The 15306-nt window shown below is 44.9% G+C and overlaps 1 protein-coding gene across 1 annotated transcript in view; it reads left to right on the top strand.

Moving 5' to 3' along the window:
- The window catches only part of casz1 (castor zinc finger 1), a 129358-nt gene that overhangs the window by 64913 nt on the left and 49139 nt on the right, over positions 1 to 15306 (top strand). The window contains exons 4-6 of the mRNA XM_060851972.1: positions 4724 to 4765; positions 5779 to 5814; positions 8651 to 8722. Of these exons, the coding sequence (XP_060707955.1) occupies positions 4724 to 4765; positions 5779 to 5814; positions 8651 to 8722 (150 nt within the window). The remainder of the gene's footprint in view (positions 1 to 4723; positions 4766 to 5778; positions 5815 to 8650; positions 8723 to 15306) is intronic.

Here is a 15306-nt window from a genome sequence, read left to right as displayed (position 1 = left end):
GTTAAAACATCATTAAGATAATGGACAGGGGGAATGTCATGTGAACACATCAGTGCTCACCAGTTAATGGGGCCAGTAGGATATTCAAAGCTTCAGTGTATCTTGAGCCCAGCCTGTCAGATATGACTTCACTGCAGAGAAGTGACATAAACAGCAAGGATAGTAAATAACGGTGCACCCTAATAAATTGTAGAGCATCAGTGTGTATGCGTCACTGTGAAAAATAATTCCAATCACATTGTATTCAAAATGAATGAGCCTATTATGTTGAAAATTGGTTTTCATCTCAAAGCACAGGGTCCATTTTATTTTGAGCTAGTAAAATGTTCTCTGATTACATTAATAATGATTTTAACCTTTACAGATCCACACAGGCAGGCAGCTGATCATTCTGACTGGCTAGAGATGTCGGTGTGCCTCTGTACTCGGGTGCAGCATCGGTTAACGTGTTTGTGTAGCATTTCTTTTGATTGTTCCGTTAGTGCAGGAGTTTGAAATAAATAGACTGACAAATGGGAACGAAACAGCGCACACTGTAACTTTATGGTGAATCCCAAGAGTAAATGGAAGCAGTTTGGATGAAACAGAAAGTTTAAATGTGTGTATCTGCATGTCTGTGTGTTTCTGTACGTCTGTGCGTTTGCGTATGTCAGTGTGTTTGCATACACTTGTGTTTGGGTGTGTGTGTGTTTATATGTTTATGTGTGTGTTTGCATGTGTCTGTGTGTATGTGTGTGGGCCTATGCCTGTGTGTCAAAATATGTGCATGTGTCTATGTATGTATGTGTGTGTCTATGCATGTGGGTCTATGTATGTGTGTATATCTGTATATGTGTGCATGTCTGTGTCTGTGAAAATGTGTGTGAGAGAGAGCTCTGTGGGTGTGTGTGTGTGAGAGAGAGACCTCTGTGTGTATATCTGTGTGTGTGTGTGTGTGTGTGTGTGTGTGTGTGTGTGTGCTGTCTGTGTGTGAGTGAGAGAGAGCTGTGTGTGTGTGTGTGTGTGTGTGTGTGTCTGTGAGAGAGAGAGAGATGCGTGTGTGTGTCTGTGTGTGTGTGTGTGAGAGAGAGATGTGTGTGTGTGAGAGAGAGAGAGAGATGTGTGTGTGTGTGTGTGAGAGAGAGATGCGTGTGTGTGTGTGTGTGAGAGAGAGAGATGCGTGTGTGTGTCTGTGTGTGTGTGAGAGAGAGATGTGTGTGTGTGTGAGAGAGAGAGAGATGTGTGTGTGTGTGTGTGTGTGTGTGTGAGAGAGAGAGGGAGATGCGCGCGTGTGTGTGTCTGTGTGTGTGTGAGAGAGAGAGAGATGTGTGTGTCTGTGTGTGTGTGTCTGTGTGTGTGTGTGTGTGAGAGAGAGATGCATGTGTGTGTGTGTTTTTGTGTGTGTGTGGTGTGAGAGAGAGAGAGAGATTGAGATGAACCATTGAGTAGCTTTTGAGCTGGAGCAGATGCCCAAGGATGACGTTCTACTGCACCGAAGATCAGTGTCAGATGGTGCCAAGCAACTTCCTGATAGAGACTCTCCATCTTCCACCTTCCGGCAGGCTTCAGAACGAGATTGAGTCCATGAGTTACACAGTCACTTTCTCAAATGCTCTTACACTCAAATGATATTTTTAAAAAAGGCATCGCTCAGTCTGAATCAGACTCAGTGACCAGTCTCAGGGAGCTACAGAACCCAGCATTACCAACTTCAGGCAAAAACCTTGTATTTCTGTACAGTTTGTGAAGTGCTGCCCTTGTTGTAAGGTGGGAAATAGAGCCGCCAATTCCAGTCCAAACAGCCCACATTCTGTGTCTTGACCAAAGTAACAAAGGGGCTGTAGCTGACTGCTCTCTTTTGCCTCCCCTGAGGGGTGAACAAACCTCTCCCCTTCTACCCCTACCCCAGCAGCAGATCACCCTCAACCCACTGACCCCTACTTCCCTCAACCAAAGCAGGATGTCTGTGGATTACTGACTCTCCTTCCATTTGACACCTCCCTTCCAGGTCTTTCCATGGACATCTCCATGTCAACCAGGCCCAGTCATTAAAGTCCACACAAACTGGCCACTGCGCATGAACCCGCAATCTCTGCCCAGGAGAACAAAAACTCCCAACTGGTTTCGATCAATCAGACAACCAGTTTAGTCAGCAAAAGAACAACATCAATAACTACCTACCCTGATATAGCGCCTGTGGTATAATGCCCCAAAGGTGTTTCATAGCAGTGTTATAAAACAAAACATGACGTCAACCCACATAACGAGATATCCGCTCTGGGATCGGAAGCTCAGTCTAAGAAGCTGGTTTGGAACAGCCTCATACATGGGGAGAGAGAGCTGGGGAGCTGGGGAGAAAGGCACCTGAAGGCACCGCCCCCACTAGGGGCTCAATTCAAACTGGAGCTGGAGAAGATTCAGAAATGGAGGAGATTCCTGAGATAGGGAGGGGGGAGGGTGGGCTGGGACCATGGAGGGCTTTGAAAAACAAGGAGGAAAGCTTTCGAATTAAGCCAGCACCTTCCTGGGAACGAGTGTAGGTCAGTGAGCTCACGGTTGATGGTGTGAATGTGATTTCCTGTGAGTTCAGAGGGTGACAGCGGAATTTTTTGATGACACATTTGTGGAGGGGGCTTGTCTGGTTGGAGGTGGGGGGGTGGGGTGCAGAATATGGCTGAGCACACCAGGAGTGCTTTGGAAACATTGAGCTTATGGATAATGACGGCTTAAAGGAGGATTTCACCAGCAGGTGAACTGAGCCAGGGGTGGAGTTGGGAAATGTTACTGAGAAGGAAATAGGTCATCGTAGTGTTGGCCTGGGTACACAGTGGGAACGTGATCCCTGGGCCAGGGATGATGCCAGGATTGTACAGAGACTGACTGAGAGTCAGACTGTTGCCAGGGAGAAGGATGGAGTCGGTGGCTATTGGAATGGTGTTTGGAGCAGTGACCAAAAACAGTGACTTCCGTCTTCCCAGGATTCGGTAGGAGGAGATTTCTGTTCATCCAGAACTGAATGTTGGATAATTTCACAACAGCAGAGGGGCATAATTACAGACAATGCTGGAGATGCTCAGTAGACCGGGCACTATCTGAAGATAGAGAAACAGAGTTAATGCTTTAAGTCTGGTCTGACACTTCTTCAGATTTGTAAAGAGAGAGTAAAGCTGGCAGTAGTGCTGGGGATACACATATGTGAATGAATAAAAGTGAATTCAGGGTCGCTGGTCACTCCAGGTCCTTCAGCAGATGAGGAACTGCCACTTTTCTGAGAAATGAAGGAATCACTGATTCCCCGAAAAGAAGGAGTGAGGGTAGTGCAGTAAAGAACTCGCTGTGCCTCAGTATACGTGACAATAAATTCAATTCAAGCATGGCAAGAAAACAGGTCATCCAGCATCCAAGGAACAGGAGAATTGATGTTTAAGGCATAAGCCCTTCATCAGGAATGAGGCTTGTCGGCTGGGGGGCTGAGCAATAAATGGGAGAGAGGGTGGAGTAGGGGGGAAGGTAGCTGTGAGTGCGAGAGGTAGATGAAGGTGAGGGAGAAGGTGAGAGAGTGGAGAGAAGGGTGTAACAGATAGATGAGAAAGATGATGGACAGGTCAAGAGGATAGTGCTGAGTTGGAGGCTTGGGACTGGGATAATGTGAGGGGAGGGAAATAAAGAAACTGGTGAAATCCACATTGATCCCAAGTGGGGCCAAGTTGGGATATGAGGTGTTTTTCCTCCAGGTGTTGAGTAGTAAGGTTTTTCTGATGAAGGGCTTATGCCCAAAATGTCAATTCTCCTGCTCCTCGGTTGCTGCCTGACCAGCTGTGCTTTTCCAGCACCACACTCTCAACTCTGATCTCCAGTACCTGTAGTCCTCACTTTCTCCCGCTCTCATCAAAGGAGATGTCACAGTTATTATATTTGTTGGAATTATGGACATGACAATGTGATACTAGAGTTTACAATACTTTGTAGAAAGACTGGTCTGGTAACTGTCAGTCACTGAATAGGACAGTCAGTAAACACTGTGCACTCCCAGAGTTGGAAAGCTGTGATTGGCTCACCCTGGTTTGTGCAGCAGGATCCTGGGCCAGGGGTAACTTGTCTGCAAGGTGGGGCTCTGGTTGGCTGCTTCCAATTCAGCATGGAGCTTATTGTACCATGTGTTCACCGTGACATCATCCATATGGCCCATTCTATCCAGCATTCTATATGACATATTGTATCTGATACAGTCTAGAAGGCACACTCCACATGATGCATTCTATATAACACATTCTATGTAGCTCATATTATATAGTACATTCAAAGCAATTCATTCTATATGTTGTACTCTATATGTTTCATTCTATATGATGCAATCTTTAGGACACATGATTAACTCTGTATGAATGTTGTACATTATGCACTCTATATGATGCATCCTATAATGGCACATTCTATGCAGCACCTTCATATGGGTGTTTAATCTTTACGTTTCTGATGGAGGAGGTAATACTTGCCTCCTGTGTCTGCTGGACATGAGAGTCCTGTGAGGGTTGTTCAGCATTGGGGAGACTGGGCAGTGAGCAGAAAAGGTCTCTCGGGATCTCAGTGACAGCTCAAATAATCTCTGAAACAGTGCTTTAACTTTCCTGTCATTTGATGTTTTAATGAGGTCCCTGTGACTGAAAAGGTGTCATACACTTACTGACTTTCAGCTTAAAGTCAAACGCGAGAGTTGTTAACTTTGTTTTTATCTCTCCCACAGCCGCCTTTCCAAAACTGAAACTTCATTGGATGACTCTGCGGGGTACGTAATTTGTGATCCTTACTGAGCTCACACTTAAGCTCTGCAGCTTTAACCATGATCAGTTCAGGAAGTGGGTCCTCCCATTGCTCAGCCGTTGCTCATGACCTTTTCGAGCACTGCTCCATTACTGTAATTGCAATTTATGGTTGTGGCAATACGGCTACGAAAAATTATTGTAATGAGTTTAACTCCTCCGGCATTGACCGTCAATTCCAGCTGGAAGGATTTGCCAGCGTTTTTATTTTGCTCACAATTCCCGCAATGCTTTAACCTGAAAGATGGGAATTTTCAGCTATGTGTCTGAGAAACTCAGCAGATCCTGTCCATTCAGTTTACACACTCCAGATTCACTTTTGTTCATATCTGCACGTATATTGAAATAAATATATTGGCTCAGAATTTTAAGGAGACACTACATTATCAAATACACTTTCCCTTTCAGTTGAAGATAATTATTGATGTGCCATGGAAAAAGAGGGTGTGGAGGTGCCAGTGTTGGACTGGAACAGGCAAAGTCAGAAGTCACACGACACCAGATTATAGTCCAATAGGTTTAGTTACAATCACAAGCTTTCGAAGCACGGCTCCGTCTTTAGGTAACTTCACCTGACGAAGGGACAGTGCTCTGAAAGCTTGTGATTTCAAATAAATCTGAATGACTACAACCAGGTGTCATGTGACTTCTGACTCGGGCAATCTGGTTTGACCTTTCACCTCTGACACATGTTGGTCCTTCTCATTGGGGTTAAGAATGAAACTTGGAGCCAAGTGGCAGTGAATTAACAATGAAGGATGGAACACAAAACCCAACCAGCTGCTTCCTGTGAAAACCAAACACCAAGGGAGCAATTCAGTTGCAGAGGATGCTCCCTGGAGTCTGGTGTTAAAATTCATCGACCATTTGGGTCAACCTAGCCCAGGAATAGCAGCTGGCCAGGAAAGAGACAGGAACAGCAAAGTATCTCCAAGAGTATTTGTAAAAGGTTCAACTCTGTTTGTTATTTTCTCTGCAGAAGGCTGCCCAGTTCGAATGTACCTGCAGTAAACCGGTAAGAGGACGATTGTGCCGTGTCAATTTGAAGAGAGAGTGTGTGCTGGTGGGGAGTGGGAGCTGTTGGATGGTGGGTGGGGGTGTGCTGCTGAGGAGTGGGAGCTGTTGGATGATGGGTGGGTGTGCTAGTGGGGAGTGGGAGCGGTTGGATGGTGGGTGGGGGTGTGCTAGTGGGGAGTGGGAGCTGTTGGATGGTGGGTGGGGTGTGCTAGTGGGGAGTGGGAGCTGTTGGATGGTGGGTGGGGGGTGTGCTGGTAGGGAGTGGGAGCTGTTGGATGGTGGGTGGGGTGTGCTAGTGGGGAGTGGGAGCTGTTGGATGGTGGGTGGGGGTGTGCTGGTAGGGAGTGGGAGCTGTTGGATGGTGGGTGGGGTGTGCTAGTGGGGAGTGGGAGCTGTTGGATGGTGGGTGGGGGTGTGCTGGTGGGGTGTGGGGGAGCTGTTGGATGGTGGGTGGGGGTGTGCTGGTGGGGTGTGAGGGAGCTGTTGGATGGTGGGTGGGGGTGTGTGGTGGGGTGTGGGAGCTGTTGGATGGTGGGTGGGGGTGTGCAGGTGGGGTGTGGAGGAGCTGTTGGATGCTGGGTAGGGGTGTGCTGGTGGGGAGTGGGAGCTGTTGGATGGTGGGTGGGGGTGTGCAGGTGGGGTGTGGGGGAGCTGTTGGATAGTGGCTTGGGGGTGTGCAGGTGGGGTGTGGGGGAGGTGTTGGATGGTGGGGGTGTGCAGGTGGGGTGTGTGGGAGCTGTTGGATGGTGGGTGGGGGTGTGCTGGTGGGGGGAGGGGTGATCTGTTGGACGGTGGGAGAGCGTGAGGGGAGTGTGCCTGTGGCGAGGTGGGAGGGAACTAAGTACAAAGGCCTTCACACACCATGTGGATTCACGGTGGGGGAGGGGAGGTTGGAGCTGAACCTCTTTCAGGTCATGGTTGTTTCTGAACAACAGATCGAGTTCCAAAGTTTGGGGTGTGCTAATACGGGTGGATTTTGCCATTCTATTCGTGTGGTGGAAAAACCCACATTAAAAAAAAGGATTTGCATTTCTATAGAGCCTTGCACATCCTCAGAGTGTCTTGAAGCACTTTGTAGCCAGTTGAGTATTTCCATGAGCTGGTCTTTGTGCTTTGACGAGTAAGTCAGCTACTAACAGTCACCCAGCAAGATTGGATCATAAACCTATCGGATATAGGAGCAGAATTAGACCATCTAGACCACTGGGTCTGTTCTGCCATTCCATCATGGCTGATATGTTACTCAAGCCCTACTTTCTCCCCATAACCCCCAATCCCCTTACTCATCAAGAACCCATCTATCTCTGTCTTAAGAACACTCAATGACTTGGCCTCCACAGATTTCCCCCATTCTGGCTAACAGATTTCCTCTTCATCTCAGTTCTAAAGGGTTGTCCCTTCACTCTGACTTGGTCTTGTGTCCTAGTTTCTCCTAATAGTGGAAACATCTTCACCATGTCTGCTCTGTCCAGGCCTCTCAGTATTCTGTCAGCAGATTGCAAACTGAAGAGCCAGGTGCCTGGGTAGGAATGATCCACAAATCCTCTCAAAAATCGCTGAGTCAAGTTCCGTTCCAGTGCATGGTCTTGACACTGTAGAGGTGATTGACCCCTGAAGCAGGAAGCTGGGGGTTGGGTGGGGACTGATCCCTGGCCTCTCCCAGAACATTTCAGGCGTGGTACCACTCCTGACTCACCCCCTCCTCAAGCACCTTGTCCAGCTAAAGATGTCAGTCAGTTTTGGACGACCCCCTGGTTCTGATGGTATGCACTCAGGTGTGGTTGGAGGTTTCAGGATGCGAAGGTGTTCACGGAACATTGGGGCACTGAATTATCAGGGAAAAGAGAATTTTCTAAAACCCAAAAGAACTGCAGATCTGTGGCGAGTGAAACAGAGTAAATGTTTCAGGTCCGGTGACCCTTCCTCAGTTCTGAAGGGTCACCAGACCCAAAACGTTAGCTCTGATTTCTCTCTACAGAAGCTGCCAGGCCTGCTGAGCTTTTCCAGCAATTTCTGTTTTTGTTTCACTTTTAAACATTGTCATTGAAAAAGCTACATCACCACATGAAGCAGAATTGAGACATGTCAACATCAGAACACAGAAAATCAATGTAAGAATTAGGTTTCAATTGATGTCCTGCGCCAACATTGGGATTATGTCCTGCAATTTCACATCTGTGCGATAAAATATCAGTTACACACCTGCAATGCCACACACCCATTTATTCTTCATGTTGACTCATTCATTCAGTTTCCTCCCTGAAACAATTCCAGATATTTTGCACATTCACCATCTGTGTGTATGGGAATCATCCCAAGATATGTGGACTGCCATTGGATAATAATGAGTCTTAATAAAAGGATGCACCCAAAAATACCGTGAGACTTCAATTCATCATGAAGCTACCTTGAATTCACCTTTGGCTCCCAGTCATTCAGCTGAAAATGTGTTGCTGGTTAAAGCACAGCAGGTTAGGCAGCATCCAAGGAATAGGAAATTCGACGTTTCAGGCATAAGCCCTTTATCATAAGCCCTACTCCCAGTCATTCAGTCTGTATTTGGTTCTAATTTTAGATGAAGAGAGACATTGAAGGGTTAAAATCTGTCCTGAATTGTTCTCATAATCTTTCTGCTTTAAATCCATAATGGAGGTGAAGTTTCAATAGTTAGACACTTATACATCCAGAACCTGTCACGTGTGAGTCTCAGACAGAAAGACAGACCATGAAATGAGCATTGACTGTCAGAGGCATCCTGTCAGTTTATATTTTTTGTTGAAATATGAAACTTATTGAAATCAAACCTTCCTTTTCCTTTATTTTCAAAAACACAGGAACGGACTCTCATCAGAGAAGCCAGGTGCCATTACTGATGATGCGAATATTTACCAGAAGTACATTGCCAGGTATGCAAATTTTATATTAAATAAAAATATGTTTTCTTTTGAAGCAAACACAGCCGGGCTTTTATTGTTGACTGTTGGCTGCATTTCAAAATCATTTAGTAATTTGCAAAACATACCATTTGGCATATTTTGAGCAGAGGCTTTCACAGAATGGCAGACTGGTTCTTACATAATATTCAAGGCATTGTCCCTTTAACTGCTGTGTGCAACTGAACATGGTGCCTTGGGAGAACACTGCCGACAGTGGAGGCTGGTCCATAGCACAGACTAGTCCTCACACCCCCTCATCTTGAGTAAGGACTGTGCATCAGAGATACAGGTACCACACGTAAACCCAGAGCCACACGGAGCATCGAGCTCCCGCTGACTCTAAGGAGAAACCTTTTTCACCCAGAGGCTGTTGGGAATCTGGGATGGGAGCTGAAATGGGACACCTCCCATCCTTTTAAAAAGTTCTTGGACAAACACTCGTACTGTTGTAACATTCAAGGCGATGGGCCCAGTGCAGGAAACCAGGATAAGAGCAGGTCCGGAATATTTTTGCCAATATAGACTTGATGGGCTGAAGGACCTTTTCTGTGTTGTTAGTTCTATGACTTAACTGAGGAGAAGATAAATAATTCAAACAATCAATTACATACCAAATATTTGAACTAGAAGACACTTGTAATCAATGGTGTTTGTGTGCCCACTGCTCCCCAAACTAACCAAGAGGAGCTGAGCTCAAGCGATTTTTGGATGAAATCTGCAGAGATTGAAATTTGTTGCGAGATGTCTACCTGTGCTTCAAATGTAGGGACTCATTTTAATTCTTGCAAAATAGGATGCAACAAGCAACATCAATTATCCATTGAGCACCTCCCCTGAGTTTGTTTTGTTTCTCTATTGCCCCAAGTTAGCAGCGTTCCTCTGAAGTGTCACATGACATGTCCCATTTCCCCTTCTGTGAAGTCTGAGGATCACAACTCTCTAGAACCTTCTTCCTCAAAGACAGTTGGAGCAGAGTTTTTGAGTTTTGTTAAGGTGGAAGCGATAGAGGTTTGAAGTACAAGGGAGTGAAATATCAGGAGGAGCGGCAACGTAGAGTAATCAGATCCACTTTGATGGTTGGACATGGCTGAGCGGGTGCCAAGTGGCTAATCCTGCTCCTAACCCAAATGTATCAGATGTGTTTCCTCCTTATGTCTTCTGGCTCCAAAGCCCAAGACAGCATGTGGCTTGAGAATGAGCCCCAGCTCCATTTTACAGCAACTGATTATTTCATATTCTGCTGAAAGTGAACACATCCATCCATTACAGCCTCCTTGGCTCCAGATGAACCTTTCATGGTATCCCAGGATCTTGCAGGTATTTGTTGGATTTTGTCCATGTCTATGAGGACCAACTATTCTTTATTTCAGTTTAGAATTGGGGGAACAACAACGCCTGAAATTGTTTCCTTTCCTTCTTGCTCTGATCCAGTCACCATTGCTCCACTGATTAGGAATCAAAACTCTCAGGGTGGCTGCATTGGCCATCCTCGGACTCGTATGAATTGGATGAGTTTAAAGATCTCATTCCACCCCAGAATCTCTCTATGTCTAAAGTTTATTTGAATCAAACTGTTGAGGAGGACAGAGGTGGCTGATATAAATACTAGTGTGATGAGAGACTGTACCCTGTAGAAGAATGAGAGGTGATCTTTTTGAAGGATATAAGATCCTGAGAGGACTTGACAGAATGCACGCTGAAAGGATGTTTCCCCCTCATTGGGGAATCTGGCGTTAGAGTCATAGAGTCGATCAGTGTGGAAACAGACCCTTCGGTCCAACCAGTCCATGCCGACCAGATATCCCAAATTCATCTCGTCCCATTTCCCAGCATTTGACCCATATCCCTCCAAACATTTCCTTTCATGATCATATCCAAATGTATTTTAAACATTTTTTGTGTACCTGCACCCATCACTTCCTCTGGCAGTACATTCCACACACTAACCACACTCTGTGTAAAAAAAGTTGCCCCACATGTTCTTTTTAAAATCTTTCTCCTCTCACCTTCATCATATGCTCCCTTGTTTTGAGCTCCCTCACACTGGAGAAAAGACCCTCGTCATTACCTTGTCTATGCCCTTTATGATTTTATAAAACTTAATAAGGTCACCGCTCAACCTCCCAAGTTCCAGGTAAAAATGTCCCAGTCTTTCCAGTCTATTTTTATATTTCAAACCCTCCATTCCCGGCAACATCCTGGTCAATCTTTTCTCAACCCTCTCCAGCTTAATAATATCCTTCCTGTAACAGGGAGACCAGAATTACCCACAATACTCCAAAAGTGTCCTCACCAGCGTACTGTACAACCTCAACATGACGTCCCAACTGCTATTCTCAAAAAGCTCAGCGATGAAGGCAAGTGTGCTAAACGCCTTCTTCACCACCCTGTCTACCTCTGACACAAGTTTCAAAGAATTATGTACCTGAACCCCTAGGACTCTCTGTTCTGCAACATTACCCAGGGTCCTACCATTTACTGTATAAACCCTGCGCTTGTTTGTTTTACCAAAATGCAATACCTCACATTTATCCACATTAAACTCCATCTGCCAACCCTCGGCCCTTGAACCAATTGATCAAGTTCTCTTTGCGATCTTGTTCACTATTCCACTGATTAAGGGACGCAGTTTCAAAATAATGAGTCCGCTAGTTATGACTGAGATGAGGGTAATATTGTTCTCTGAGAGGATTGTTAGTCTTTGGCAGTTCCATCACCGGTGGTCAGTAAAGGCTGGGTCATTGAATATATTCAAGACTGAGTTAGGTTTCCGGTCAAGTGTTTTGGGAAGGACAGACAGGAAGGTGGAGTTAAGGCCACAATCAGATCAACTATGATCCAATAGAATGGTGCATCAGGCTTAATGGGCTGAATGGATCAGTGATGCTGGAAGAGCACAGCAGTTCAGGCAGCATCCAAAGTGCAGCGAAATCGAAGCATGGCTTTTGCCCGAAACGTCGATTTCGCTGCACTTTGGATGCTGTCTGAACTGCTGTGCTCTTCCAGCACCGCTGATCCAGAATCTGGTTTCCAGCATCTGCAGTCATTGTTTTTACCACCTTGATGGGCTGAATGGCCTTCTCTTATTCCTAATTCTTAAGTTCTTGCCTGAAGGGGGGTGGGGGGGGAGCTATGTGAACCTTCAATCTGTACGTCCTCACCAGTTTAAAGCAATGAAAAGATTTGGTTTCCCAATTGAAGGAACTGCATCAGGCACAGGATCGATGGTGTGATGGGAGCCACTGCTTATGCTGGCACATTGGTACTTTAGGTCATTTTCATCGACATTACTGTTAGGAATGTGAACTGTCAGAACAGGATTTCAGTGCTGTTACGATAAGATGCCATTGTTGACGTCAGAATTTCAATATTTAGTCCTGCTGGCACTTGAACAAAACCAGAATCCAGAGGATGGCAAAGATCTGAGATGGCAGCTCGGTGACACTGTCACTGATGGAGCCAACCACAGGCTCAGGCCTCAGGCAGGTATGGGTTCAAATCCCACCACAACAGTTGGTGAAATTTAAATTTAAATCATCATTTATTACGCTTGTTGCTAAAAATCCATCTGGTTCACTAATGTCCTTCAGGGAAGGAAATCAGCTGACTTTATCCAGTCTGGCTTACATGTGACTCCAGTCCTGCAACAATGTGGTTGACTCCTAACTACCCTTTGAAGTGGCTGAGCAAGTCACTCAGGGCAGTTGGGGATGGTCAACAAATGTTGGCCCCGCATGAAGAAATGGAGACTGGACTGTAGCTTACCCACTCTGTAACTGTGATGAACATGGGAAGCCTGAAGCACTATGACAGCAGTAAAGCTAATTCCTAACTTTACTGAAATAGAACAGTTACAAAGCCCCATAAGAGTTCACACACCTATAAAGTACAGGTGTTAAAAACAAAGTTAAAACATGAAGGAGCGTCGCTCCGAAAGCTAGTGCTTCCAAATAAACCTGTTGGACTATAACCTGGTGTGTGATTTTTAACTTTGTCCACCAAAGTCCAACACTGGCTCCTACAAATTGTGTTTAAAACAAACAACCTTGGAAATGAGCTTTGAGGTTCTGTATTTACAGGATAATGGAGGGAAAAAAGAGGCTGTAAAGTGTGGATATGATGGGCTGAATGACCTCTTTCTGTACTGTATATTTCCTATGGAGCAGACAACTTGGATCCTTGAGTGTACTCTGCTGTTCAATAAGGGGTTGAGTTATGAGGAAAACTTATACAAATTTGGCCTTTTTTCTTTGGAATTTAGAAAGTTTATGGAGTGAATTGTTTGAAATATTCAAGATATTAGCAGGAAAAGACAGGGTAGATAAAGATAAACTATTTCCACTGGTTGGAGATTCTAGAACCAGGAGCATAGTCTGAGAATTAGGGCCAGACTGTTCAGGAGAGATGTTAGGAAGCATTCCTACACACGCAGGGTGTGAGAGGTTTGGAAGTCTGTTCCACAAACAGCAGTGGATACTGGATAATCTTGCTAATTTTAAATCTGAGATAGATACATTTTTTTAAGCTAAGGTACTAAGGGATGTGGGCCAAAGGCAGACATATGGAGTTAGGCCACTGATTAGCCCGCACAGATCTCACTGGATGGTCAAAGTCAGAAGTCACATGACACCAGGTTATTGTCCAACATGTTTGTTTGAAATCACAATCTTTCAGAGCATTGCTCCTTCACGAGGTGAAGTCAGTTCCGACAAAGGAGCAGCGCTCCAAAAGCTTGTGATTTCAAACAAACCTGTTGGACTATAACCTGGTGTTGTGTCACTTCTAACTTTGTCTGCCCCAGTCCAACACCGGCACCTCCATGTCATCACTGAATGGCGGAACAGGCTCAAGGGGCTGAATGGCCTACTCCTGTTCTAGGACCATACCAATCTTTGATCTGAAAACCATTCCCCTGACCTATCCTCTTAGCCCTTCTTCCCTTTGGTGTCTGAGTGAAACAAAAGGGTGGCAATGATGTTTATTGACAACTCTTCCCTTTGGATAGAGTAAGGACAGAAAAGGTTGGATAGCCAAGTGGCACATCACATTCCCTATCAGATCAGCCTGTTGTATTTATTTCAGGGTTAGGACCTTGTGGAAAAAGGAGTGCATTCTCAACGCAAGTTTAGCTCAATATTTGCAACAAATAGAAACAGTAGCCTGCGAAAAATCCAGGAACAGATTCCATTTAGGCCGGAGATTTAATTAAGGAATTTTAATGAGGCCACCCTTGCATCTGCCAAGTGCTCTGTTTTGATATTTGCTCTACATAATGCATAAAATTTGTCTAAACATTTCTTTGCTGATGGTTGAACCAGTACAAGATAAGCTGAGATACTGTTTCAATTTCCTTAGTTAGAGCACTCAGAACAGGCTGCTGTTGGGATCGGATGCTATATGACAATTAGACACCAGACCTTAAAAAATTGCTCCGATTTAGTGAGGCATTTAGATTTCAGGAAGGGGTAAACATCCTCTCCCCCACCCTGTCTGGAAGCTCAGTATTTTGACAGTAAGCTCACCTCTGTGTTTACTGAAACAGTTCTACATCATCCCATGAACTGTGGAGAGCTTTTTATCCACAGATATCAAAATGTCAGTATTGTAGTCATTTGAGATCTGTAGCAATCACTGTGTCATTACATCATTAATATTTAATTGTCAGCAAATATAATCAGACAATTAGACTGATGTGGTGGAGATGAAACTGTCCAGAGACCAATGCCATCGTAAAATGAGGACTGTGCTTCATGTGGTTTTTTTTCTTTAAAACCATTTAATGTGCCCAAAACGCAGAAGCTTTGGTATTCAATTAGCTAAATGAACTCTGCAGTGTAATCACTAAAAAGCAACCCGGGATAATCTCCGTTTTTAAAAAAAAATCTCTTAGTTAGCTTTTTCCTGTGGATTTTACTGCTTTGGCAGATGGTGCACTTGGCAGCGACAATTCAAATGTTTATTTGTATGTTTTTCATTATAATTGAGGGGGTTTCGACAGTCATCATTGTCAATATGTAATGAGTCTAAGAGTGCACTGAGAGTGCATTTCCACTCTTGGCTATCGTATAACATTCTGGCACAAATCATGAAGAGAAGCTTCAATTTGATGGCAAAAATATCTAGTGTGAGGGATAAACAAGCATATGCTTTGCTAAAGTCCGTTTAAAATATTCATTACATCAAGGTTAGAGGGCCCAGCACTTGTAATGAATACCACAATAACTCTGAGCAGGCTTTATTGTAACTTTAAACGTTCCAGTTTAAATTTAACTTCTTTAGGCTACTAGTTGGCTATGACAGCGTCTGCTGGAAAGACTCACTCAATGTTTAGGAGAAGGGGAAGGCTTTGAAGATTGATAGACAGTGCATATTTAAGGATGTAGTATCGAGGATGCCTTGATATCGCATGTTTGGAGCACTCTCGACCCTGGATGACAGAGATTCAGTGAGAGAGAGAGACACCAAACTTTGAGATCCTTGAGGGGGTTGAGTTCTAGATTTTAAATACTGTGGAGATGGGACAGAACCAAAGGGCCCCTTGGCAATAGAGTGGG

The sequence above is a fragment of the Hemiscyllium ocellatum genome, chromosome 37, assembly GCF_020745735.1.
Source record: "Hemiscyllium ocellatum isolate sHemOce1 chromosome 37, sHemOce1.pat.X.cur, whole genome shotgun sequence".
Classification (NCBI taxonomy): Eukaryota; Metazoa; Chordata; class Chondrichthyes; order Orectolobiformes; family Hemiscylliidae; genus Hemiscyllium; species Hemiscyllium ocellatum.
This window is presented reverse-complemented; position numbering and strand designations above follow the sequence as displayed.